The sequence below is a fragment of the Condylura cristata genome, unplaced genomic scaffold (assembly GCF_000260355.1).
Source record: "Condylura cristata isolate star-nosed mole 26May11 unplaced genomic scaffold, ConCri1.0 scaffold00007, whole genome shotgun sequence".
Classification (NCBI taxonomy): Eukaryota; Metazoa; Chordata; class Mammalia; order Eulipotyphla; family Talpidae; genus Condylura; species Condylura cristata.
The window spans coordinates 16,954,933-16,981,435 of NW_004567108.1; the positions used below are offsets into that span (position 1 = coordinate 16,954,933).

The 26,503-nt window shown below is 34.5% G+C and overlaps 1 protein-coding gene across 1 annotated transcript in view; it reads right to left on the reverse strand.

The window, feature by feature from the left end:
• The window catches only part of NUP155 (nucleoporin 155kDa), a 42,305-nt gene extending 15,999 nt beyond the window's left edge, over positions 1–26,306 (reverse strand). The window contains exons 1-21 of the mRNA XM_004678416.2: positions 26,047–26,306; positions 24,387–24,524; positions 22,868–22,964; positions 20,545–20,615; positions 19,235–19,327; positions 18,234–18,400; positions 16,184–16,289; positions 15,432–15,505; positions 15,059–15,150; positions 12,475–12,572; positions 11,971–12,123; positions 10,503–10,603; positions 10,022–10,192; positions 8,321–8,431; positions 7,319–7,413; positions 5,950–6,038; positions 5,452–5,514; positions 4,493–4,619; positions 3,342–3,408; positions 2,218–2,333; positions 1,045–1,142 (exon numbers count right to left, since the gene is read on the reverse strand). Of these exons, the coding sequence (XP_004678473.1) occupies positions 1,045–1,142; positions 2,218–2,333; positions 3,342–3,408; positions 4,493–4,619; positions 5,452–5,514; positions 5,950–6,038; positions 7,319–7,413; positions 8,321–8,431; positions 10,022–10,192; positions 10,503–10,603; positions 11,971–12,123; positions 12,475–12,572; positions 15,059–15,150; positions 15,432–15,505; positions 16,184–16,289; positions 18,234–18,400; positions 19,235–19,327; positions 20,545–20,615; positions 22,868–22,964; positions 24,387–24,524; positions 26,047–26,203 (2,284 nt within the window). The 5' untranslated portion in view covers positions 26,204–26,306. The remainder of the gene's footprint in view (positions 1–1,044; positions 1,143–2,217; positions 2,334–3,341; positions 3,409–4,492; positions 4,620–5,451; positions 5,515–5,949; positions 6,039–7,318; positions 7,414–8,320; positions 8,432–10,021; positions 10,193–10,502; positions 10,604–11,970; positions 12,124–12,474; positions 12,573–15,058; positions 15,151–15,431; positions 15,506–16,183; positions 16,290–18,233; positions 18,401–19,234; positions 19,328–20,544; positions 20,616–22,867; positions 22,965–24,386; positions 24,525–26,046) is intronic.
• Between the last annotated feature and the right edge of the window lie 197 nt (positions 26,307–26,503).

Below are 26,503 nucleotides of genomic sequence, written 5' to 3' on the forward strand. Positions count from 1 at the left end.
TCTTACTATATATGATAAAGCTTTTTTTCAAAGTATATACAATGCCAGTGATTTGACTTCTATTTGTATTAATCCTTACCAGTTGGTACTGTCAAACTTAAAACCTAACAGAAATACTAGAAGTAGAATCATGTGTCACTTAATGACAAGAACACATTCTAAAAAAAAGCTTAGTGATTTTGTTGTACAAATATCATAGAGCATTTTTACAAGAACTTAGATGGTAAAGTCTGCCATACACCTAAACTATGGAAAAAAGCATGACAGTTTCTCAAAAAATTAGGAACAGAATTATCATGTGATCCAACACAAAATAACTGAAAATAGGGACTGAAATTGACAGCAGGATTCTTCATAATACTCACAAAATGGGATGGAAACAATCCAAGTATCCATCAACAGATAAAAAATGAAATTTATATAATGAAATATTAGGTTTAAAAGGAAATTCTGACACGATGCAAATGCGTAAACTTTGAAAATGCTATGTTAAGTGAAATTAGACACAAATGGAAATACTGTATGAATCTACTTAAATTCACATCGAAAATAAAATAGTGATGGTCAGGAACTAAGGATAGGGTAACTGGGGAGTTAATGCTTCATGGCTACAAAGTTCATTTGGGAAAATGAAAAAAGGCCTGAAAAATGATGGTAGTGATGTATGTGCAATAATGTAAATGTAATAATTAATGCCATTACCTATACACTTTAAAATAATTAAAATGACAAATATTATGTTATGGTTATATTTAAAATGACAAATATTATGTTATGGTTATATTACTACCATAAAAAAAACAAGTCATTATTTTTACTAAGTTTTATTATTTCTGAAACAATAGGTATCATGTTTTGTAGTGGAAAAACAGAAAAATTAATGGCTGACAGTTATGAAATACAATACCCATATTGCCCTACTTTTCACAGTGACACTGATTTTTAATAAAAAATATTTCTGTTATCACAAACGAGGTCTTAGTAAGAGACCTACTTACTTACTGGGGTTGTAAGCATTTTAAGTAATCAGAAGCAATAACTTGCCATGGAACTTCCGCTGCAGCTCCTGTTGCATCTGTTGGGTATTTCCATTTTCAGGGCGCATGAATCCTATCAGTCTCTGCTGCACTTTGGCAGTTGTACTGAAAAAAGAAGTCCAAAATGGGCATTTGTATTTGTAAGTTTCATTGAGCTATAACTTATACACCACACGTACAACCATCAAAAAGTACACAATTCAATTTAAAAAATATATTAATAATATCATGCAAATACCACAATGTAACTTAAGAATATTTTCACCCAGGGGCCTTGCTGGTGGTGCAGGGGCTGAAGATCTAGTACTATCAAGCTCTAGTCAGCCACTGCAACACGAGTTCAATCCCTTCCCAGTTCAATCCCTTCCCCAGCTGGCCAGGGAGTTGACCCACATGGCACAGCAGACCTCTTCTGTCTCGCCTGCTGCTCCCCTTAGCAGTGTATTTCAGCCAGGCCTGTTCTGATCTCCACTCTGTCTTTGGTGAATCCTCTCACTCCCTACCCCCTGCAACTCTGGCCTATTTCCCAGTTCTTGAATGCATAAATAAATAAATCTTAAAAAAAATTTCTATCTGTAAATATAGTTATTTGCAACTATAGTTACACATTTGAAAATTCCAAGAAAATCATTGAAAAGTTTATAAACACTAACGAGATATTAGTAAAAGTACATTATAAAACTGATAATTGTGGCTGTAATGTGAAATTTAATTTTTTTTATATATATTTAAAGAGTAAGTTTATTATAAGGAGACAGGAGAGGAAAAGACACTTGCATAGGCACAGCAGGCAGGAAGAGCCAACCTCAGAAATTTTAATAGAATATATTAGAAAAGAAAAACAATACCAAAAATAACTTACAACTAGAATTCTAGATAATTTCTAGGAAGGATGGAGATGGAGGACAGGGAAAAGAGGTAAATATTTCAAACCATAAATTCTGGGAATGAAATTTTTTTTTTTTACAAGTCTATTACTCTTATAATTAAAAATTGTCTCCTAAACCTATGTCCATTCAAAATCTTTTGCAGTGATAATTACATCAGTATGGTATGGTGGTGATTGCATAACATTGTGAATTACTAAAAACTGAACTGAGTATACTAAAAGGATGACTTTTAAAACACATGAATTACCTCTCAGAAAAAAGGGGAAAAAATAAATCCTATTCACTCTTACTTTGGATTTCCTAATGGTCCTCCTGCAAACTGAGAGTTTCTGTCTAGAAATTCTTGCAGCCCTTTCAGTTCTTGTAGCACTGACTCCAGCAGTTGGGAGGGAACACTACTTTCAATCTGTATGGAAGGAAATATTTGCAAATGTGAAAGTACTGAAAACATGTATAACAAAAGCACATATTCTTTCTATTCATCATTGAATAGAAAGTTTTAATGTTGAGGAACCCTTATATTCATAAACAGTAAAGTAATTTCTTTACCAATTCTTACTTGGTGGCCAAAATAAAGTGCTCATACCCCATATTCCTCCTCTACTATTCTGATTTTATTAGGTATATTCCCCATATACCCCATATTCCTCCTCTACTATTCTGATTTTATTAGGTATGATTTGCAGACAGGAAAATACATAAATCTTGTGTGTATCTTGACAATAGTTTAATACATGCACCACCCAGACCACAGTGTGGAAGATTCCAACACCCACGAAAGTTCCCAAATTGGTAATTTTAGAGTCTTTACTCATCCCCCTCCCAAGCTAACACTTCTTCTGTCACTGTAGTACTACCTATTCTCGAACTTCATATTCATTCTTATTCTGTCAACTTCAAAAGTACCAGAATTGAAGAAGTATTTGATATCTTTATTTTAAAAAGTTTAAAGTAAGATCATCTTTCATATTTCGCATGAAAAAGTCTCACCACATGAATATATCATGATATATAGTTCTACAAGACAATTTCTTAAAGCAGTGTGGAAATCACATCAATGCATGAAACTTAGCACTAGTTTCAGTGAGTTTGCCGGTATATAAGCAAAGTATTTATTAGTTTTGAGTAACACTAGAATTGACTATTTAATCTTCACTACAACCTTATGGGGAGATACAGTATTTTTATTTCCATTAGGTATCAGACTCTGAAATGTTTAGAAATTTACTCATCAATTAATCACAGAGCTAAGACTTGACCCAAGGGCACAGATAGTTAATTGGGCAAGTATAGAAACACATGAAAAAATAACCATTAAATCTTGTTTATAACTTCTAGAAATGTGGAACAATATTTAAAAATACCATAAAGTCATTACACAAAGATAATGGAATGCAATTAGCCACACACTTACTGCAGTTATCTCTCTGTTGCCACTCTTAAATACTCTCTCCACAACTAAACTGGCATCCCAGATATTTCTGGAATAAAAAATGTTTTAATAATTGTGCTGCAGGTAAATAAAAGCAATAGCAATATAGTAAATTCCTTTCAGTGTCTTCACTCAGCTTTTAAAGTGTAGCAATGGTTTCACATTAGTAACATTTTACTAAATAATTTGAAAGATGAAATGCAGGAATACTTTCCAGTCTGATTAATCTCAGTCATTTCACAAAATGAAATACGCTAAAGAACACAAGACTTCATGTAATTAATTGTAAAGAAGGAAGTTTGTAAAGTAAAAACAAATTTATAAAAAACTTCAATACTGGTGTGAATGAAAGCATGCATCTCAAATGTAAAATATATAATATTAACATAAATGTGACATGATTATATATAAACTTGACATTATTAACTAGATGATATGGCAGACTGATTGCCAAAATGTAATTCATTATACCTCTCTATACTTATCCTCTCCCATTACAATATAACTTTGATTTCTGTCTCAGAATGCATTTCCTACCTTTCTAATCTTGGATGACCTAAGATAGCTCCCTGGTTAAGTTAATGAGGGGAGGAAACGAGGAGAAGCCAATTTTAAGCTTACGCTCAAGTTTTGCAAGTTTCTAGTCTCTCTCATCATCAAGTGAATGGCACCAGGTTGCCTGGTGCAGGCTATGAGACTATGTGGAGAACAAACCAGATTTCCAGCTGTGACTGTTCAAGACCAGCATATAAACATGATCTTAAACATGTGAGTCCAGCTAACTGACAGAGCTCTCTACATCCTCACAGTTGACTGAGTATACATGAGTGAATCAAGCTAAGACCAGAATTATCTAATCGATTTGCAGGCACACATCACCAAGTTATAGTGTGATTTGTAACACTATATATTAATATATATGTAGACACATTTTGAAAATATGTAGGATGTAAAACATAGCAACACATATGGATCATTAGTAAAAAACGAGATGATATAAAATAATTAATAGACAAATGAGCAAACACTAAAGGTAAAATTTAATAGGAACAATGTCCCAAAATTAGATAAAAATATTCACAACATAAATAGGACAAGGTGAGCAACAGTTAATTATTTCATGAAAAACTTACCCCATGATCCGAGAAAAGTAAATACAAATACCATTGTGTTTGCCTGAGTACACAATCTCTGGTCCAGCCAGACCGGCTGGGTTTCCTGCAGCACACACTGGAGTTGACATGGCAGCAGGATGTATACCTACACACATACACAAGGAAAACAAATGTTAACACTTAACTTCATTATTTATTTATTTTTAAAGATTTATTTATCTATCTAAGTATCTATTTATTTATTTATGAATACAAAACTGGGTGCAGGGGCAGTGAGAGGAGTCACCAGAAAAGTGGGAAGCAGAACAGGTAGATCCATGAAGTACATTGCTGAGGGGAGCAGCGGGTGAGACAGGAGAGGTCTGCTGAGCCATGTGGGTCACCTCCAGGGCGGGAATCCAACTTGTGGCTGAAGTGGCTGCTGCTAGCTTTGCAGTGCTGCACTTCAACCCATTATTCCACCTGTGAGGGTCCTTAACACTTAACTTTAAATAATATTCAGAATTCTCAATAACCCAATTGGGTTGTTTCCAGACCCACAGGTGAGAATATTTACAAAAAAGGTGGAATATTTAATTTGGTTTTCCTTGGTAAGCATTACTTAGATTTGGTTCAGCCTACCTACCCCCAGGTAGGCTTTCAAGCACTAGCAATGCAGAATGAAAAAGAAAATTGCAATCACTGCTCTTAATGCTATAAGTGAACTAGAACTAATAATATATGTATCTCAAAGCTGGTAATTAAGTCTTGATATCAAATAAGAGATTCCCCAGGGATACTACTACTAAAGGAATTCCTAAGTAAAGGCATTCATGTTCAAAAGCCATTGCTTGTGACAAGCCTGGTTGTGGCATACAGTATTTTCAAGGGAATAAGGCATATTAGTCTTTCCATACGAAGCATCAAGGACAATAACTCACAATATTTGTCCTCCCAAAAGCATACAGTAGTAAATCTAAAACAAAGAAAAGAAATACCTTGAGATGGTGTTCCCAGAAATGATGGATTTGGATATGGACTCCCAGTAGGCATAGGAGAACCTAAGGAGAAAAGAATTTCAAGATTTACAGTTACTGTCCAGTTGTATGATACTGATCAAAATCAGACCTCAAAACCTACCTCTAAGATTACAGTGAGGAGTGGCGCCGCCCATAATATATTTAAGAATTAGGGAATCAACTCATTTCCCACAAACTTTCGAATAATCCTGCCTTTAGAAAGCACTAACATGGGAGTTTGTTATTAAATTATTTTATCTTCTTCCTTCCTTTTGAATAAATAACAAGTTTTTTAAATACTATTGGCTACAGCTCATTTTGTTGCATAGTATAATTAAGGGCTCAATATTATTATTCTGAAAGATATTCACTAACAAAACAGTAGTAATAAATGACCTTTTACATCAAAATATGCTACAAAGTTTCTACAATTCAAACTGTATCAGCAACAGCTACACTTCAGTATTTTATACTTACTGGAGTAAACAGGTGATCCCAAGATGGGACCAACGTTACTGGGTGCAGGGAGAGTGGTTGGAAATCTCATTTGTGCTTCACCACCGTACCTATTTTTATGACAATAGAGAATGAACTTATTCATGAAATTAGCCATCTTAAAAGTTGGAATTGTTCCAAAGTCCTGCTTAGCTTCAAAACAAATGCTTTAAACACTAGAGAATTTATTGTATTGTGCTGGCATACGTGTGTGTGTGTGTGTGTGTATAAAGGATTTGCAATATATAAATTTGCTTAATGACTACATGTCAATATAATTTTCTTACTAGATTATGGTTCTACCATACATAAAACTATTCTTTACAAAAATCACCATTCAAATTCTTACTCTTGGGACCCCCCTGGTGGCGCAGCGAGTTAAAGTACAGCACTAAGAAACTAAAGCCACTGCAGCATGAGTTTGATTCCCAGAAGTGACCCATACAATCCTGCAGACCTCTCTTGACCTACCCGCTTCTCCCCTCAGCAGTGTACTTCATCAGTCAGCCTGTTCTGCTCCCCACTCTGTCTCTGGTGAATCCTCTCACTGCCCCTGTACTGCTGGCCTGTACCCCAGTTCTCTACGCATGAATAATCTTTAAATTTTTCTTTTACTCTTAGCTAAGTATTTTCCAAATAAAAAATATCTTTTGAAACCAAATTTGCCCTGCACCTCTCACCTGTACCCCAGTTCTCTATGCATGAATAATCTTTAATTTATTTTTTTACTCTTAGCTAAGTATTTTCCAAATAAAAAATATCTTTTAAACCACATTTGCATAAAATGATCACAATTTCTCAATGCCAATGAGGAAAAAGCAAAAAGACAGATGAGATAGTAACTGGGAAAGTGATCTTTTAGAAGTCGTAGAACAGAATACAGAGAAAGGCTAACTACATGTAGTTAAATAAATGATATTCATCTAGCTGTCCCCATTAGCATCATAATACTTCCAGATTTCATCTTTTTAAAGTGAAAAAAGGATAGTAACTCAGTGGTTAGGCAAGCCCTTTTTGCATTGCTCAATGCAACCACTTAAAAAGTAGCCAATATCGGCCCTCCCTGGTGGCGCAGTGGGTTAAAGCACAGCACTGAGAAACTAAAGCCACTTCCACATGAGTTCGATTCCCGCCTGCCCCGGAGGTGACTGCATGGCGTGGCAGACCTCTCCTGACCTGCCCGCTGCTCCCCTCAGCAGTGTACTTCATAGATCTGCCTGTTCTGCTCCCCACTCTGTCTCTGGTGAAGCCTCTCACCGCCCCTGAGCCTCTGGCCTGTACTCCTGTATGCACAAATAAATAAATCTTTTAAAAAAAAAAAAAAATAGCCAATATCAAAACTAGCATATACCTGAAGAAAGCCCGAGTAGCCCAAGCAGATACTTCTCTGTCACAGGCAGCGGTAGAACAAGCGAGGATAAGGCAAGTTGCACAAGCCTGGTCTTCCTGTAAAAAAAGAATATCTTCCCTTACACTAAAAATAAACATTTAAAAAGATAGTTAACTATTTTGTCCGGTGTTTAAATTTGTGCCTCACACAGAGCAGGTGCTTGACTGCTGAGTGAAATCAGCTGGTATGAAAAAGAAGTTAAACATCATTGGCTTCAAAGCTTATCAGGTGTTATTATTAAAGGATTTCTTTTTTTTTTTTTTTTCTAAATTCTATATAGTTTAGGGTTTATTCTCTCATCTTGTTCCTATGGTCTTTTATCTTGTCAAAAATAGCAGTAACAGCAGCTAACATTTACTGAATACCCATCATAGCCAGCTATTATTTTAAAAGCTTGGCATTTTTATCCCTAACATATATCATTATAATGCAATGTATACTTTACATATTAGAAAACAAAAGCTCACAGAACTCAAGTCATCTATCTCTATCCTAATTGGTAGAGTTCCTAATTTGAATACAGTCTTATTATTTAGCTTTGATCTGCAATTTTTGATTTTAAATTAAGCATAGGCATTTCTGCCTTGATTCTAGATATGGCTTTGAAATATTAAAGTTCCCATCAGGACTTCCAGTTAGCCCTCAGAGGTCATTAAACAGAAAAATGAAAAGAAAAGGACTTAAGAATATATTATGGTTTTAATTTAAAAAATTACCATATAGCTTGATTATCAGACTTTTACTAATATACTTTAATGATAAAAACAGCAATGACAACAGCATCTACCATAAACTAGAGGGTAGATCAGTACCCTGTCATGATTAAGGTAAGGAACTGGAAATTGGTAAGATTACCTGTTAATGATAGCATTTGGTCTTAATACACATAATAAAGTTTAGCTATTATATCCCAGTACCTCAGTGTTTAAAATATCTCATTTTTTAAAAAACACAAATAATTACCTGATGTAATTTGAAGAATCTTTCGATCTCTTCTCCATCTCCACCCACATTGCTCACTAGTAGATGCCTCAGTTGATCTACAGGTCTAAGTTTATGAAACATAAGGCTTCCCTAGAAAGTTAAAAAAATATATATATATGAATAGTAGATTTACCAAACAAGGCTGGTAACAACTAACCCGTCTGCTTCATTTAATAAAATTAACAAACCAAACTAAAATAACTTTGAGAATACAGAGTAAACTGGTGAGAAAAGATCATCTCCATTTCAACTCATAACCTATACTAGGTATATATATTCAGAGAAAATTTAATAAAAAAAACACTGTTGCTCCCCCTCCCCCAAGTTAAGTTTATAAAGGTGCTGGCTGTCTGATACAAAACATGATAAACTTTTATCTTCATGCATGGTAATAGCACATGAATCATTGCAACAAAACACTTGAAAAACTTGAAGCAGCTTCAAGTAAATACTAAAATGTAGCATGTGATTAAAAACTACCCCTGAATCAGAGTATAAGGTTAATTATCCATTGCTTATGTTGGTACAAGTATGTTCACTTAGGAAAAAATGAAGCTGGATCCATATTCATAACTTATATCAGAATAAGTTCCAAACAGATCAAGATTTAAAGGATAAAATATAACAGTACTTGAAGAAACTGTGAATTCATCATGAGCCTCATGGAGAAAACTTTTACCAAAAGAAAACTATTTTTTAAGTTTAATTTTTAGTGCTATATTATCATTTTTGACAGTATAGGACTTCCCACTCAGGTGTAGCACTCTTACTCCCAAAGCACCTGTCCTGCCCACCATAGAACATTGTGCTGTCCCCACCACTTAGAAAGCGGAAAATCTGTGGTCAGCTAAGAAAGCAATATTTGAAGTACTTATAAATTTATCCAAATGGGAATGAGCTCAAAAATCAAATGATAAGCCAGGAGAAATAAAATTAAGATTAAATTACAAAAATGTTAACTTTTGGGATATACAGAGTTTCTATAATCAGAAAGAAAATAATTACAGAAAAGTAGGTGTAGAAAAGGAACAAACGATTCACAAAAGATAAGCACTTAAAAAGACAGTCTTAATCTTAATAATAAGAGAGCTTATTATACTTAGGACTTATAGTGAATATATGGATATAGAAATTCTGGCAATATATTAAAATAAAAGTGCACATATTCTTTGATCCAGCTAATGCAATTCTTAGCTTTATTCAGATATGCAAAATGATACATGCAGAAAATGGAAGCATCATTATCAAGAAACATGATCCATTAATAGGTACAACTATATAAAGGAGTACTTTTTAAAAATAAAACAGGATGGAAAAGTTTTTTTTATGCATAAACATAGATACACATACACAGAGAAAAGGGTTCTAAAATATATTTTAGGAACTATAAAAGCAAGGCATAAATATATATAACACACTATCACCTGGGAAAATTCTTTTTTTTTTTTAATATCTCCAGAACGTGGAGATTTTACTGCACACAAAACTGCGTTAAACCATTTGAATTTTGTCAATGCATGACTATTCAAAAATATTAAGAAAATATCTTTTAATAAATTTGAGAACTGTAAGAAATGTTTGGTTGTTCTCAGAATTAAAACTTACCTTACAGTGTATTTAGATCAAACAATAGTGCTAAAAATGATACCATCCTTTTTTTGTTCCATCATATGAACGTACCTGTGCTGAGAGGAGAACAAATTTCTTCGGAGGCAACATGTGCTGTTGCACAACAACTGGTGAGTCAGTTATTGGAATATGATCCTTATTTAAGGGTGTGATTATCTTATCTACTTTCAACTCCTCTATTGCAGAAAGAGCCCAGGAATGACCATCAACACGAGTTGTCATCTGTTAGAAAAATAAGCTTTTTATACATATAGTGATCATTTCACAGAAGACTCAGGATTTTTCAGAAACATTATAAAAAATATGTTAAAAGTGTCCCAATGCGTATAAATAGATATTTTTAATCGTTACCATGACTTGTAGCCTCACAGTGGAAAAACAGAATTAACAGGCTACATTTCTGTTCAACATGATTTCTAGTCATGTAAGACTGTTTGAAGCAAACAGTACTAAATGAGAAGGTAAGTTTTTTGCAATTTTATCATGCACTTAAAAATTATATAAAGAATTTTTTAGAAATCTCAGAACTTACCTGGGTTTCCATCATTGGCTTTTGGAAAGGAAATGTATCATGGTTAACACACCACAAAATGTCATTATCTTCATTTTCTGAGGCTGCCATCAGTAGAATTCCTAAAAGTTTAATACATGAAAGTACTGAAAAGGTGTTCATTATTAGGTAAATGCAAATCAAAACTAGGATGCAGTCACCAGGATGGACATAATGTAAAGGCAGACAACAACAAATGTTGATAAAGATGTAGTGAAAAGTAGAACCTTCATGTACTACTAGTAAATATACAATAGCTACAATAGCTTTGAAAAACAGCCTGGCAGTTCCTACAAGGTTGACAACAGACTTACCATTTGATCCAGCATTTCCCCTGGCTAGGTATATACCCGAAAGAAATGAAACTTTATATTCATCTCTTGTACATGATTGTTCATAGCAACAGAGCCAAAAATGTAAAAACAACTCAAATGCCCACCAAATGGAGCAACAAAGTGTGGACATATTATTCAGCAATAATAATAAATGGGTATGCTACACTATGGATGAATTTAAAGCACACTAAATGAAAGAAGTCAGTCATATATTGTCTGACTTCATATATATATATGTATATATCAATTGTCTAAACAGGAAAATTCTAGAGAAAGAAAATGATTTCCAGAGCTGGGAAAAAGGTTGTGGGGAAGGGGTGGTAACAAACGGATATAGTTTCTTTCTGGGTGAAGAAATGTTTCGGGATTAGATTGTGGTAATGGTTGTACAATTCTGAATTTAAAAAATCACTGGATTGTATACTTTGAAATCTAAATTTACAGTATGTGAATAACATCTCAAAAAAGCTGTTATTAAAGAAATACTGAGAAAGTGCATGATATTATGCATTTTTAAAAATTCTATTTGTAAAAAGTCATTTAGGTATTGAAAAATAAATGTTGAAAGAGCAGACTAGAAATGCAAAGAGTTTCAGAAAAATTACAAAGTGACAATAAACCTTACAAATACTTTCCCAAATGAGAAAAAGAAAATTTTTTAATTTTTATGTAGAGCTAGAATTTAATCTTTTAAATTTAATGAACCAAAAAGTGACTGTCATCAAGATTTTACATTACTGCTTGCAAGACTCTCTACATCCATTAAGATGTAGAGATGACAAAGCATCAGGGAAGTCATTTTAGTTTTCCTAAGGATCCTGAAAAAAGAGAATGCAGAGTCTACTATAATCACTATAACACCGATTTTGATTCATGAGTTCATAAACAGGTTAATAACATGCCAAAGTAAAACATTTTAAAGTCTTTACATGTTTAAAAAATACTGTAGTATTTATGTGCATATTCATTAAAATGCTTGAAATAAAATGTTAATATAAAGAAAAAGGAATTTTTGGGCAAAATATCAAAAACATTGAATTTTACTGGGAAATCTGATAATGAATAATTTAATAAGAAGAACCAAATATTAAGTCAGACAGTATTTCAGAACTTACCCTTACTATAAAGAGCTTTATGCACTTTTGAAGGCTTTTCCACTGTTGAAGATGCTGAGAATCCAGGAGGTAAGCGAACATGGACCAGTGTCAATGTATTAGGTCGTGCTAATGGCTGTCTGAATGGACAAGTGCTGAAATATAACCTAACACCTGATGATGGGGTAAAATTATACATCAGTAACATAAGGGTACTGAGATACATGTGTTATTAAAACAGTTCAGACAAACAGAAACTGTAAAACAAATATTTTCCTGATTAGATCAAAATCACCATGACTTACTATCTGCTAAGTCGACAACTCATTTCTTTGAAAAGGAGACAGAGTCCAACCTGGTTTTACATGTATTCAGTGAGGAATTCTTACAGTCTTCATTATCTTCAATTGTATAATTTATTAATATGGATTGATAATACAGAGTAAAAACATTTCTAAATATAAACTCTAAGTTTGAGAATTATTAAAAGTTATAACAGCAATAGCAAGCATAAATAAAATATACCTGCATGTGTTACAGCCAGTAACTGACAGTCCAATGATTCAGAATTTTCAATCACTGCTATTTGAACAATTGGTTTAAAAACAGAACGATCTATAGTCCTAAAAGAAAGGAGAAAACTAAATTGTATTTTTAAAATGTGTCTACCACACTGTAAAGACTTCCCACCAGCATTTTTACACTTCTAAAATAAACTAAACACTGTTAGATAGAGGCTTCAGTGATATCTACAGGGCTTTACCCCCAACAGCAAGAGAAACAAAAGCAGAAATAAATAGGACTACACCAAATTAAAAAGTTTCTGCACAGTGGAAACAATTGAAAAAAAGCCACCGAATGAAAGAAAATATTTGCACCAAATGAAAGAAAATATTTGCATATCATACATGTGACAAAGAGCTGACATTCAAGAGCTACATAAAACACACAAATCAATAAAAAGAAAACAAATATCCCAATCAAAACAAGGGTAGAAGATTTAAACAGATACTTTTCCAAAGACATACAGATGGCCAATAACCACTTGAAAAAAATGCTGATGATCACTTATCATCAGGGAAATGAAAATCAAGCCACAAGGAGATATCACTTCAAACCCTTAGAAACAGCCTATATCTAGAAAACAGAAATAACAAGTATTGGCTAAGATATGGCAAAAATGAACCATTGTACACTCTTGGTGGGAATGTAGATGGGTCTAGCTCCATGGAAAATAGTAGGGAGCTTTCTCAAATATAAAAAATAGACCTGCCTGAATGTCCAACAATGTCATGCGTAAGTATCTTCCCAAAGAAAACAAAAACAGTTTTTCAAAGGCATATGCACAACTGTTCACTGCAGCAATATTTACAATATCCAAGTTATAGAATAACTTAAGTGCCCAGGAACAGATAAGTAGACTAAGATGTGGTATATTACACAATAGATTACTGTTCAGCCATTAAAAAAAGGTGAACACTTGTTTGTGACAAAAAAAGAACTTGAGGGGACTATGATAAGCAAAATAAATCAGAAGCAAAAACCAAACAGTGGATGATTTCACTCATATATGGAATACAAACAAAACATAGATAAAGTTAAATCAAAACAAATACTAGAAACATGATTTACAAGGCTGAAGCTATCAAAAAGGGAGAATGCTTTGAAGATACAGCACCCATCACAACAATAGTGAAGGAAAGGATAAATAGATGGAACTATATCAAGTTAAAGACCTTCTGTACAGCAAAAGAATTACAAAAACAGACATCCCACTGATTGGGAAAAAATTTCCTTATACAAAACTAGTGATAAAGGACTGATCACAAAGATATACAAAGAACTGATGAAACTCAACAAAAATAAACAATCCCATCAAAAAATGGGCAGAAAAGCTAAATACACTTCTTCAAAGACGAAAGGCAGATGGCTAACAAGCAAATGAAAAAATGTTCAACATCACCTGTAATAAGGGAGATGCAAAGTAAAACCACAATGAGATACCACCTCACACCAATGAGAATGGCATATCTTAAAACAATTAGCAACAACAAATGTTGGCGAGGATGTGGAAAAAAAGGAACTCTCCTGCACTGCTGGTGCGAATGTAAGCTAGTACAACCACTATGGAAAACTGTTTGGGGGTTTCTCAAACTGCTAAAAATGGAGCTTCCATATGACCCAGCAATCCCATTCCTAGGTATCTACCCAAAAGACACAAAAACACTGATTTAAAAAGACACTTGCACCCCCACATTTATTGCTGCTCTGTTTACAATAGGAAAGACATGGAAACAACCCAAATGCCCAAAAATAGATGAGTGGATTAAAAAGATGTGGTACATATACATGATGGAATATTACCCAGCAATCAAAAAAATAAACACATGCCTTTTACAGCAACGTGGATGGAACTGGAAGGGATTATACTTAGTGAAATAAGCCAGAAAGAAAAGGAAAAATACCAGATGGTTTCACTCTTAGCAGGAGTATAAAGGACCAGGGGAGAAAAACGATAATGGTAATAATGAACAACTGTATACCAGAGACTTTTTACGGGGGTGGAATGGGTAATGGGCTCAAAAACAGTGGTGGTGGTGGTGTGGGGAAATGCACTGGACTATGGTGATGGTACATAGGTGATTTGGTGATGGGAAGCCCACGGGGATTACAACTGAGATGGAAAAGGCACAAAATGATGTAAAAATAAGCTATTATATAATTTTTAAAAATTTGTGTGTGTGTGTGTGTGTGCGCGCGCGTATAAAAGGAGTGGAGAATGAAGTTGGGCCTCTATATTTGGGGTTCAAAATGATATACGATGCAATATTTGGGGTTCAAAATGAAATATGATGCAGGGCTGTGGTGATGTGTTGGTGTATATGTGGTAACACACATCATTTGAGGAGGTACGAGTCTATACCTGTAAATCATATACAGCATTATAAACCAAAGTTACCTCAATTAAAAAAAAACAAAAAACTTCTTGAATATGTATTGGTTAGATTTATATTGCTATGAATAACCCTTTCGTAAAAGGCTAAATTCTGCACATAAACAATACAATTATGGTTGTAAATAAAACACCAAGTAATAAATTATATCTTACCTAGCAATGTTTCCAGCGGCAGAGACAATGGAATTCTGTGACACCGAGGCAACTCTGCTCATTCCTTGACCATCCTGACCCAAATCATACACCTGTGAAGAACGTATACACATTTAAACATGCAAACTGGGTACATTTTTAAAAAATCACATTCAAATAAAATGTTATTGAATAAACTTTTCCTCTTAAGTAAACATTTATTATTTTGGTACTTTAGAGAGGCCGGAAAATATTTAGAGATTTGAAATTTAAATGTTGGGATGTTTTTCAAAAAGCACAGTTCATAGAAAGTCTGAGTTAAGTGAATCTTCCTTAAAAAACAGGGATATTCTTTCTCCCTAAAATGTTAGTATAATATTATATTAACACTTACTTGTATTACTCCTTTCTCAGATCGTGTATATAAAATATTTCTAGAATTATCAACTGCAATTTGAACAATAGGATCTGAAAGAAAAAGAGAGGGGAAAAAAAATGTCTGAAATAATCTTCAGTAATCAAACAGTAGTTACAACAAACTTCTAAATCAGAACTTTGTTTAAGGGGCTTTCCTTCTGCTTTGCAGGTGAGTCTTAGAATATATGCATGGGAACAAAGCCAAGAAACATTTAGGTAGGTCAAACCAAAACCAAGTTTAGGTGATTTTTTCACGACTGCTATAATGCTACATGTGAAATAGTTATACCTGGTCCTCTTTTCAAGAACTTTCCACTTTAATACTTCATTAAGTAAAGGGAAATAATTTAAATACACTAATACTTTTAGATATATTTATCTTTTTTCACTGAAATACTGTAAAATTATTCCACCTGCTTATGTCTTTCAGATGTTAATTTTTTACTGGGAAATTTCCTGAATTAGGGAAAACACTAGGTTACATGCACATGCATAGCCATACTTTTTGATTTAAATATATATACTTGTTATAGACAGAGTTACCTGATTTACAGAAAATAGGGAATAAAACTCATTTCTATCTCTATGCTCTATAATCACTTTATCCTTTAAGAAACCTTGTCATTATATAAAAAACACTAATAAGAAAAATCAATCAATGAAGAGTGAGAATTTTGTAAGAAAATGTTAACATTAACATTTTTGTTTGTCATTTTCTTTTCTACTTACCATCTTCAGAGAATGTGAATTGAAGCAATGATGGAACAAGGAAAGAAAGTGAGCTCTTTGAGTGGTTTATTTTCCTACATCTTTGGCTAAACCAACCTGCTTCTGCCTTAAAAGAAAAATGGAAGTAAGTGCAGGTATCTCTGCTATAGTAATAATTTTATATACTCAATTTTATAAACATCTCTATATCTTATCGAAATAGAAGTAGGTGTCATTGCAATGAGACATACTATTGAAAAGTCACGTACAAGGCTCTCCCATGTGATGCAACAGATTAAAGCATAGCACTATGATGTTATTGAGCCACTGTAGCACGAGTTCAATCCTGGCGAGGGATGCCATGCCACTGGCATGGCAGTGTATTTCAGTCAATGTGCCTGTTCTGCTCCCTACTCTGTCTCTGGTGGTAAATCCTCTCACAACCTCCCGCACCTCTGACCTGTACCCTAGTTCTGTATGTATAAATCAATAAATTAAAAAAAAAAAGGTACTACCTTTAGACCTGTAATTAAAAACAGAAAATGTATTTAGCTATCAAGTCACTGTCATTAATGAAATTTAATTATGTCTATTCCAGATCAGTAGTGCTGTCAGTGACCTTATTTTAATTATCTGAAAAACTCCCATTTGAAAGTTGAAAGGAAACAATAAATACTGTTTATATATGTACTAAATGTATACAAAATATACAATAAATACTGTTTATATATGTACTAAATGTATACAAAATATAGGTATCTGTATTATCTCTTCACATTACTGCTAAGAGGAAATTTAAACAACAGAGCCACTACCCTCATTAACCTACAGTTAATGCATCTCAGTGGTAGAGTTTTCCCATATTTAAAACTACAGTAAAAGCCCTGTCCTTTGTGACTGAGCATAACCAAGAGAAACTGCAATATTAAAAAAGAAAAACAACCACCACCAGATGACCTGGGCTTCAATCCTAGCTCTGCCACAAATTAGGTGAGAAAGTTATTTTATCAGAATACCTGTGAAAAGGGCAACAATACAGCAGGCAAGAAACCAATCATGCACGGGACACAAGAATTTCACAATAGAGAAAACACAAATGATCTAAACACATGAAAAGATGCTCCCCTCAGCAGTGTACTTCGTCAGTCTGCTTGTTCTGCTCCCCACTCTGTCTCTGGTGAACCCTCTCACCAACCCTGCACCTCTGGCCTGTACCCCAGTTCTGTATGAATAAATAAATCTTTTTTTAAAAAAAAGAAAATATGCTCAATTCAACTAGTAATAAAAACAATTTCCCTCGTATCAGATTGGCCAAAGTTAGTCAATCTGATAATACTAGTCTGAGAGAGCTGGGATCAGGGGACAAGGAGAGAGATACATTCACAGATGTTAGCTAACATTCTACATCTCTTTGAGGGCAACAAGATTAACTAACATTTTAAATACATGTACAGTATAATCCAACTATTAGAATTCTAAGTCTCTAAACTAGAAAGTATCTATACATGTGTACAAAGAGGTCTGCAAAAAAAATACTTAATAAAGCATCACTTTTGAAAGAGAGAACCTGAAAACTCAGAAGTCTATCAAGAAAAAGAACTGTTAAATAAACTGTGTATATTTATCTTATAGAGAACTCTGTGACTATCAACAACACATAACATACATATTTATTTCTACTAGTTAGTGACAAGGGAAGGTTTTCAAGACACTTAAAAGTAGTTCAATTGTGAAAAATATAAGTAATAAATGAACTCATATATACACAAAAGTAGACTATTTACTTGTATGTGCACACACATTCATTAATGCACTTATATAAAGATATTTATATCTTATCAAAGTACGTGTCATGTTCTGCAAGAACATACAGAGACATGGTAAATGACTTTACCTCTGGGTTTTAAAGGCATGTTATGGTCATGGAGGACTATATTTTTAATTGTATGTTTAAGTACTTTTCTTAAGAATATATTAATGTGTGAATAATTAGTAAATTTAAAACAAAGGTTAATCTACTGCCATTCCATTTAGAGGGAAGAAGAAAAGTGTTGATAAATGCTAAACTTACTTGGTATGCTACTTCATATAAACAGCCATCTTTTCCAGCCAAAAAAATCCTGCCATTATCAGTGGAAGTTATTGTTAAAAGGTAAGTGTTATCAGTGGGAAGAGAATATAAAGGATCTGGAAGCAACTGCATTCCACCATACATACTGTCATTGAGAACTCCAGAACCTATTTTGGAAAGAAAGTATAAAGGAGTCAGTTTATCATATTTTAAAAAAATTTTAAAGAATCATTGAGTTATCTTCAGAATTGATAGCCTTAACGCATTCTTGACATACTCTAAGGTTCTAGAACATACATTTTTAAATTACTATAAAAAGACCAATAGAATTTTACAATTCAAGGTAAGTGTAACCTATAGTATATATATATATATGTGACATGCAAAATGCAATATATAATTAAAATATATAATGTATATATAAAAGCAAAATAGAAAACAAAACTAACATGAATCGTTATGTCTTAGAAAAAAAGTATTAGGATATGGTAATAATCATTAATTTGAGTCACAAAAAGTCTTTTCTTTCCCCAGATTGCTAGACTGCAAGAAATCATGAGCTGTTCTTACAATAAAATAAAAACTTCTTTCTTTAGGGAAAGTTATGTATTCTATTTCAGTGTTCCATATGCTAAAGCGACCATCCAAATAATTGGAAATAAAGGAATTAAAGCATTATTAAAAAACAGACCTGCCCCCCCAAAAAAAAATAAACAAAACAGACCTGTATCAATTATTTCCCTACTACAATCTTTGCTGTATATTGAATATTTAAGAACTGAACATTATGATATACATGATATAAATTAGATATGATCCAATATACACAATATATGATACCATAACAATAGGAAAATCTTTTCCTATGAGCTAAAAGCCCAATAAAGTTAACTGCGTGAAAGATCAGTTTTTAATTATTACATTGGCCAACTTGTTTTTACTTAAAACACAAACAAAAAACAACAAACCCACAATATGTGGATCACTATGGATTGCTATACCTGTTTGTAAATTAGCATAGCTGAGTCCAAGAATCACTATATCCACAGGGGTTGCCAAAACCAGGAGGTGTCGTACATGAGGTTGAAAGATGCCTAAAATAGAGATGGGCTAAGTATTATTTTCTGAAAAACATCTAGCATCTAAATATTAATAGATTTTTACCATTAAAATGAGCTATTGATTAGATATATGAAAAGTCTGACTCCAGTTTAGTACATTTTGATGTTAAATATTTCTACCTATAAGCATTTAAATGAGTAAACAGTAATAGAAAGGAACTACCTGGGCCCTCTCGCTGACACAGTGGGTTAAAACACAGCACTATGAAGCTAGACATAGCAGCTTCAGTTAGAGTTCAATCCCCGGCCAGGGAGGTCAAACCCCTGTCTTGCCCCCTGCTCCCCTCAGAAGTGTGCTTCATCAGTCTGCCTGTACTGCTCTCCACTCTATCTTTGGTGACTCCTCTCACCACCCCTGCACCTCTGGCCTATACCCCAGTTCTGTAAGCATGAATAAATAAATCTTAAAAAAAAAAAAAAAGAAACCACCTTAGTGGGTATAGTGTGGTAATCTGAAGACTTCTTGTGCTTATTGAAACAATCATAAAGTTGAAACATGGATTCAAAATTCAAAGTCTTCTCTCTTACAAAGTAGCATCAATAAAGCATACTTCAAAGAGTTTAACTAATGTTAAAAAGATGACCTTACTTAATGTTCCCTTGCAAGTGGAGTAAGATAGGAACTTTGTAGGCTTAAACTACTAACAGAATTTTCAGTAGTTGTGGACAACAAAGCCAAAACAGTTTAAGTTTCCTATCAAAGACTATGCCATAATTTCAGTTTTGCACTGAAATATAAATTTCAATTGACCAGTATTTTACTACTTAAATACTGAAATCATGGACAATTTATATTACTGGGGGCAGGAACAACTGTTGGCTTTTATATGAATACATTCACTGTTATGAATATATTCACAATGAAGAAAAAAGTAGATACATCTATTAGGGACAAAGTCTACTCTGTGTAAAGGAAATACATTTCCAAAGTAACCATATAGTGTATAAAATTTCATGTTCGCACTTACATGATTATAATTTAAAAATACATGTGACCATAGAACATTTTTACTTAGGCCTTGCAAACAAGTGAATGTTACCTATTATTGCCTCTTGTAGGAAAGGCATATTCAAGTGATACAAATTTAAGTTAACTAATTCAAGAATTATATTAATTTAAAAGTCAGACCCTACTATGAAAAGTGTGACATGTTCTCAAAACATAATGTACTCCATATATTTTTACTTACCAGCTTTTGGTTTCACAAGCCCCACAGCAAGAATAGTCTCACTAAGTCCATCAAAATAGGCAAGGTCTCCTCTGGCAATAGTTGAAGGAAAGCAGGTTAGACATATAAAGAAAATAAAGATTAGAATACAATAAAAAATAAACCCATAAGCAAAATGGTTTCATTAAGAACCAGCCATGCCTAAGGATAAGTATGAGCCAGGAAAACAGTTCTTCCAGATATCCTCTCCACCACGTGTTAAGGCTCAAGTAACTATCTTCCTTGATCTACTTCCGGGGAAGGAGCAAAGAAGGGGCAAGCAAGTAGAGAAACCGTCTCAGAAAGGGAAGTCTGTGGCTGAGGGTAGACACTAAGGGAAACAGAAACAATGAGGGGAAAAAACTCCACCAATTCAACCTGTATCCCAAGCACAAGTAATTCTAAAGGAATTTTAAAACCGTGACCTACTGGCAACAACAAAACCAAATTCGCTCAACCGGATTCAATCCCCCACCACAAGGCTTACCTGCTGGGTCCTGGCAAAAGAAGACATATGCCTAATTCTGAGGATAATCTATACAGTATCAGGTGTCTTCCCCATGTACAGGTTTAATCAAAAAAGCATGAGAAACAAGAAGCAGAAAAAATTGTTCCACTATGAAAGAACAAAACAATCATCAGACCAGACCCAACTAGGAGCCAGATGTCTACCTACCAGAGGCAAGAATAGACTCCAGTAGCTCTGTTTGCCTGTTTGTGTCTGTGCAAACATCTTTTCCCTTCCTCTCTTCCAATAAGCCCAAACTTTTTTGATAAGTTAAACAAACAAAAAAAGAATAGACTCTAATGGAAAAGGCAAGGACTTGCAGCAGAAATGAAAAAAAAAAAAAAGTCAGTGAAAATGTTAAAAATAAAAAGCACAGAACAGAAAAAGAATGTCTCAGGACTTGTTCAGTAGACTTTATAGAGTTAAGAAAGGAACTAGTGGCCCTCCCTGGTGGTGCAGGGTTAAAGCACAGCACTAAGCAGCTTAAGTCACTTCTGCATGAGTTTGATCCCTGTCTGATCCCCACACTGCTGCTCCCCTCAGCAGTGTACTTCCTTGATCTGCCTGTTCTGCTCCCCACTCTGTCTCTGGTGAATCCTTTCACCCTCCACATCTCTGGCCTGTACCCCAGCTCTGTATGAATAAATAAGTATTTAAAAAAAAAAAAAAGAAAGGAACTAGTGAGCCTGAAGTTAGGTCAACAGGAAAAATTGATTTTCCTTTAAAAGAATTCTACTTTGGCCCTCTTTGGTGGCTCAGCGTGTTAAAGCACAGCACAAAGAAGCTTAAGCCACTTCCGCATAAGTTCGATCCCCGCCTGCTCCGAGGAGATCCACATGGCAAGGCAGACCTCTCCTGACCTGCCCACAGTATACTTCATGGATCTGCCTGTTCTGCTCCCCACTCTGTCTCTAGTGAATCCTCTCATCCTCCACATCTCTGGCCTGTACCCCAGTTCTGTACGAATAAATAAATAAATCTTAAAAAAAAAAAAAAGAATTCCACTTTGAACAAACATTAAGGTTAGTGTGACATTCCAGGTGGACAGGGACTTTTATTGCATTCAGTAGTTCCTATCTGATACATTATAAGTTCATTTGCTAAGGAAATGAATATGTTAGCTATTAAGGGAAATAAAAATCACTATGAAAACCTGTAACAAAATAAAAATAACAAACAAAAATGGTTTCATTTAAGTTTACTACAATATTTTATGCGTGTTCCTAAAAATACATTAATTGCTCAGGAGCAAAAGTAACATGTTAACTAAGTGGACTTTCCTCCAGTTATCCCACCTGAGGACATTAAGTTGCATAGAGAACTAGAAGTAAGCCAAAATTATCTCTAAAAAGTCAAGAGAAAGATCAACTCAACTCCATGAGGCTTCACTCAGGCTCTCATTACATATATTTAATTTACACATAAATCAAGCACAGAGTCAATTCAATAAATTAACAGCCTTGCATTTCACAAGAATGCAAGGAAAACACAAGTCTTCAAAAACATCAAACCATTCCTCGAAAGAATTACTGAAAGACTACCTTTCCTATTGGCTGGGCGAGGCTCCTGGCCCTCAGAATGGTACCTAGGCCAGCAGCACCACCTATGACCTATACACAGGCAGAATCCTGAGCCTCACTCCTATAATAGGCTCTCCATGTTATCCCCAGTGATTGGAATGTATATTGCAAGGTAACTATCCAGATGTTAGGTGAAAGATAAAACAATGAGCACAACTGTATCCAAATTAAAGATAATCTAACTCCTAATCAAGCTAAAGCAAACTTAAGTACATACCCATCTTCATAATTCCACATGAATATGTCACTGTCAATTGTAAGCCAAGCTCTGCTGATAGGCGGGAACACGCCCATCATGCAGTTACACTGCATATCTGAGGTAGTGTGGATGTAAGGTAGATTTGCATCTCATCTTCTTTAAACTTTCTTAAAGTTTTACTTAAAATGATTTTTAAAAGTCATTATCTGTTAATTCATTATTAACAGGTCCAAATGAAATATCTTCACTTAAAATCAATTGTAAGAACAATGGCTTTTATATTACTAACTTAAAAGAATATTAATTATAACATTACTGAACTATGACATTAAAAAATATCTCAATGATCAGTTTTTCCAATTGTGTGAAAGCTAGAGTAGTAAAAAAGCACATGGCATGCTAAAGTCAAACTGATAATTGGCAAGCCTCTTACAATGCAATTGAAAAATAGACAAAGAATTATGTTATAAGAAAAAAAAAGAATTATGTTATAAGACCTTGTAAATGAAATAATTCCCTAACTTAAGGAACTTTCTCTAACAGTGTATCACATTATCAGAGGATTCAAGGGTATTAAGAAACTAAGCAAGGTGAGAGGACAGGATAGGGGTATTACATACTTAAAAGTATTATTTTACAAAGTCTCAGGAAAATACTGAAATGTTTAGGGAAAATATCTTTAGATTTTACTAGTTTTTCTACTTATGTCAATTATTTCCCCTAATTTTCCATTTCCTTTTTCTGAGTCACACTGTATTAAATATGAAACCTTTTCACTTCTAATAAGTTAATAGACTTTTTAAAGTATCAGATGAAATTTTTATATTTCACCTGAATGTCTTCATCATGAGAGCTACAGATAGATGTAAAGTTTCCTAGCAAGTTACTATAAAACTATGGCCTTTATATGCTATGCTGCAAATCAAATGAGAAAAAGCAAGTAACTATTTTTAGAAGATAAGAACAGTTTTAGTTATTCAGTGTATGAAAATGCCATCGGTACTTCAGGGTATTATACCTTAATTATAGATTGACATGATGATTTAGGCATGTAATTACTTAAAACAATAGTAAGTGGAAATGCAACTCTTAGATACTAGTAAGTGTAAAAAGCACAGCAAAAACTTTAGGGCAAAAGAAGTAAATGTCTGGAAATTTCTTTCAACATTTAGAGGCATTCTTTCAATATGTTGAATGTTAAAATATAGTGAAAAACAAAAATGAAAATCATGGATCTTTGAACTAAAAGGTATGGTAGTAAAAACATTCTTGTATAGCACTTAATTGAAAAGTAACAGTCTGTAACTTACCATTCAAAAATGCAGAGCTCCTCTTTAACAAATTACTTTCCTCCCTCTCCAAAACAAAATGTGACTCAATTTTCAACATTTAATTTTATGAAACTTTCTACATATATAGCATACTAGTCACATACTAGAGACCTTACAAGAACATATAAGACACTAAGCATGACGTAGACTCACAATAATGTGATAGCAACATTTTTCAAAGCATTAAATAGAACATAAAAGGATACGTCCAAACTGTTCAACAAGTTCTGGTGGAAGAGGAACTCTTCGAATGGAACTTATCTCTGGAAGGTTGGGTACTGAGAGCAAACCAGGTCCTTGTAGAGGATAATCCATATCTGACATGCCAGAAACAGTGGGATTATCTACAAAAATAAAGCATTTACTTAAAATAATAATGTATTGGGCATCGACTAGGCAGACAGAAGTACTGCACACTACCAAAAAAAAGTGTTTTAAAATATATTAAGGTAATTTCAAATATATATACAACTACAGAGAAATTTGCAAACTTTCTGTGTACTGATTACCTAACCTCAACAAGTATCTATTTCATGCCTGATCAAGTTACATTTATATTACTAGCCTTACTTTCCCTAAAAGATTTTTGAAAGCAAATCTCATATAATCTTAAACCATAATTTAAATAGAACACTGCACATGTTAAACAGTAGCAGGAACATAACGGATGGACTTAGTTACTTTGATGAGGGAGTGAATGGAAAAGAAAGCATCACAGCGATAGCTGTACTTAAGGGAATATGGAAGAATAGTTTGTCAGGCATAGAAAGAACAGTCCGGAGATGAAGAAAACGTAAAAGAAAATCCCGAAGAGGGTACTTCTTATGGGAAACAGTAAAGTGACTGTAACAAGAGACTTGAGAATAGGATGGAAAATGGGAGATTAGGTGGGAAAAAAGTTGTGTGAAGACGGGTAAGGTGGGGGTTTGGGTCAGATATGATGAGAGGACCAGAAAGTATGGGGTGTGTTTAGAATATGCTTTCAAACCCTAGGAGGTTAAATTGAGTAATGCTGTTGAAAATAACAGCTAATAGGTCACTCATGAAAGATAAGGCCACTGGTAAATACCTATCAAGCACAAATAATTATCTTTGCTTTGTTTCTACCTTTTCTCTGATTACAGATCTTTTCAATGATTTTAACAAATTGCTAGAACTATCTTTTAAGTTTACAAGGCAGATATCCTGGTTAGTTCATCATGCTTACCATCTTTCCTTCAATTTCCATCTCATAAAAAGGTCACTTTTTCCTAGCAACTTTTTATAATTCTATATGCCTTGAAGAACAGGGCTATAATTAAACACCGTTAACCAGTATTTTCCAGTCACCGCTCTTTTGCTGGCTCATAATCTGCCTTACCCTCTCTGTCTATCATCCCTACTTTCTCTGTTCTCTTTCTTTGACCAGTAGCTCTTTTAACATCTAGCATTCATATCACACTAACTCCACACTAATAAAGCAAATCTGAAAGAGAACATGGTAAATTTCCAAATCAACTTGCTCTTCCATTTTACTCTGATAGGAACAGGATGAAATAACAAGGATGAGACTTGAATTAAGCGATGCTCCTTATCTAGCTCTTAAACAATAGAAGGCAGCGAGAAACTCTGGGGTTGGAGTCTTTATCTCTTTCTCCTTCATATGCGGACTTATTCTTCATGCCTATGGTCTCAAGCATCTGCAATAAAAGCGAAGCCAGGAAAACAAACTGAAGATAGCCTTGTTTTGGAAATTCAAATGCAGCAAACATATCGCGGAGTATCTGCAGGGTCCACCCTGGGGATAAGGATGGACGAAGGGAGTCAGGCAAGAGTCTTTGCGGCTGCAGAAGCAGTCACCAAATGGGCACCGATCACATCACTCACTTGGGGCAGACACCATAAGCAGCTCGGAAAGGTCCGGGTACATGCGGTCTTCTTGCAACTGACGATCGATCAGCCTCCCGGCATTTTCCAGAGCTTCCTGCAGGGATGCGGCTCCGGTGGAGGCTGGCATCGCCAAGCCCAGTAGAGAAGACGGCATCTCGTAAGCAGCAGACAACAGCGTCAGAAGAAAGTCAAAAACCAAGGAGAAATTAGAAAAAAGCCAAGACCCTAGATGAGACCAGTGAACTAGGGCGCGCGCGGCAAACGAGCGCCCGGGCGCCTGAGCATGACGCACTTCCGGCGGGTCAGGTGGGGCATTTGAAGCGGCAGTTTCGGAGCTGGGAGAGGAAGCCGTGGTCGCGGCGGTGCTTTATAAAGGGGTGGGGCGACTGAGCGGGGACGCGTTCCCGGGGCTGGCTGGGTTTGGAGGGGAGGGGAGAAGAGGTCGGGGTGGAGG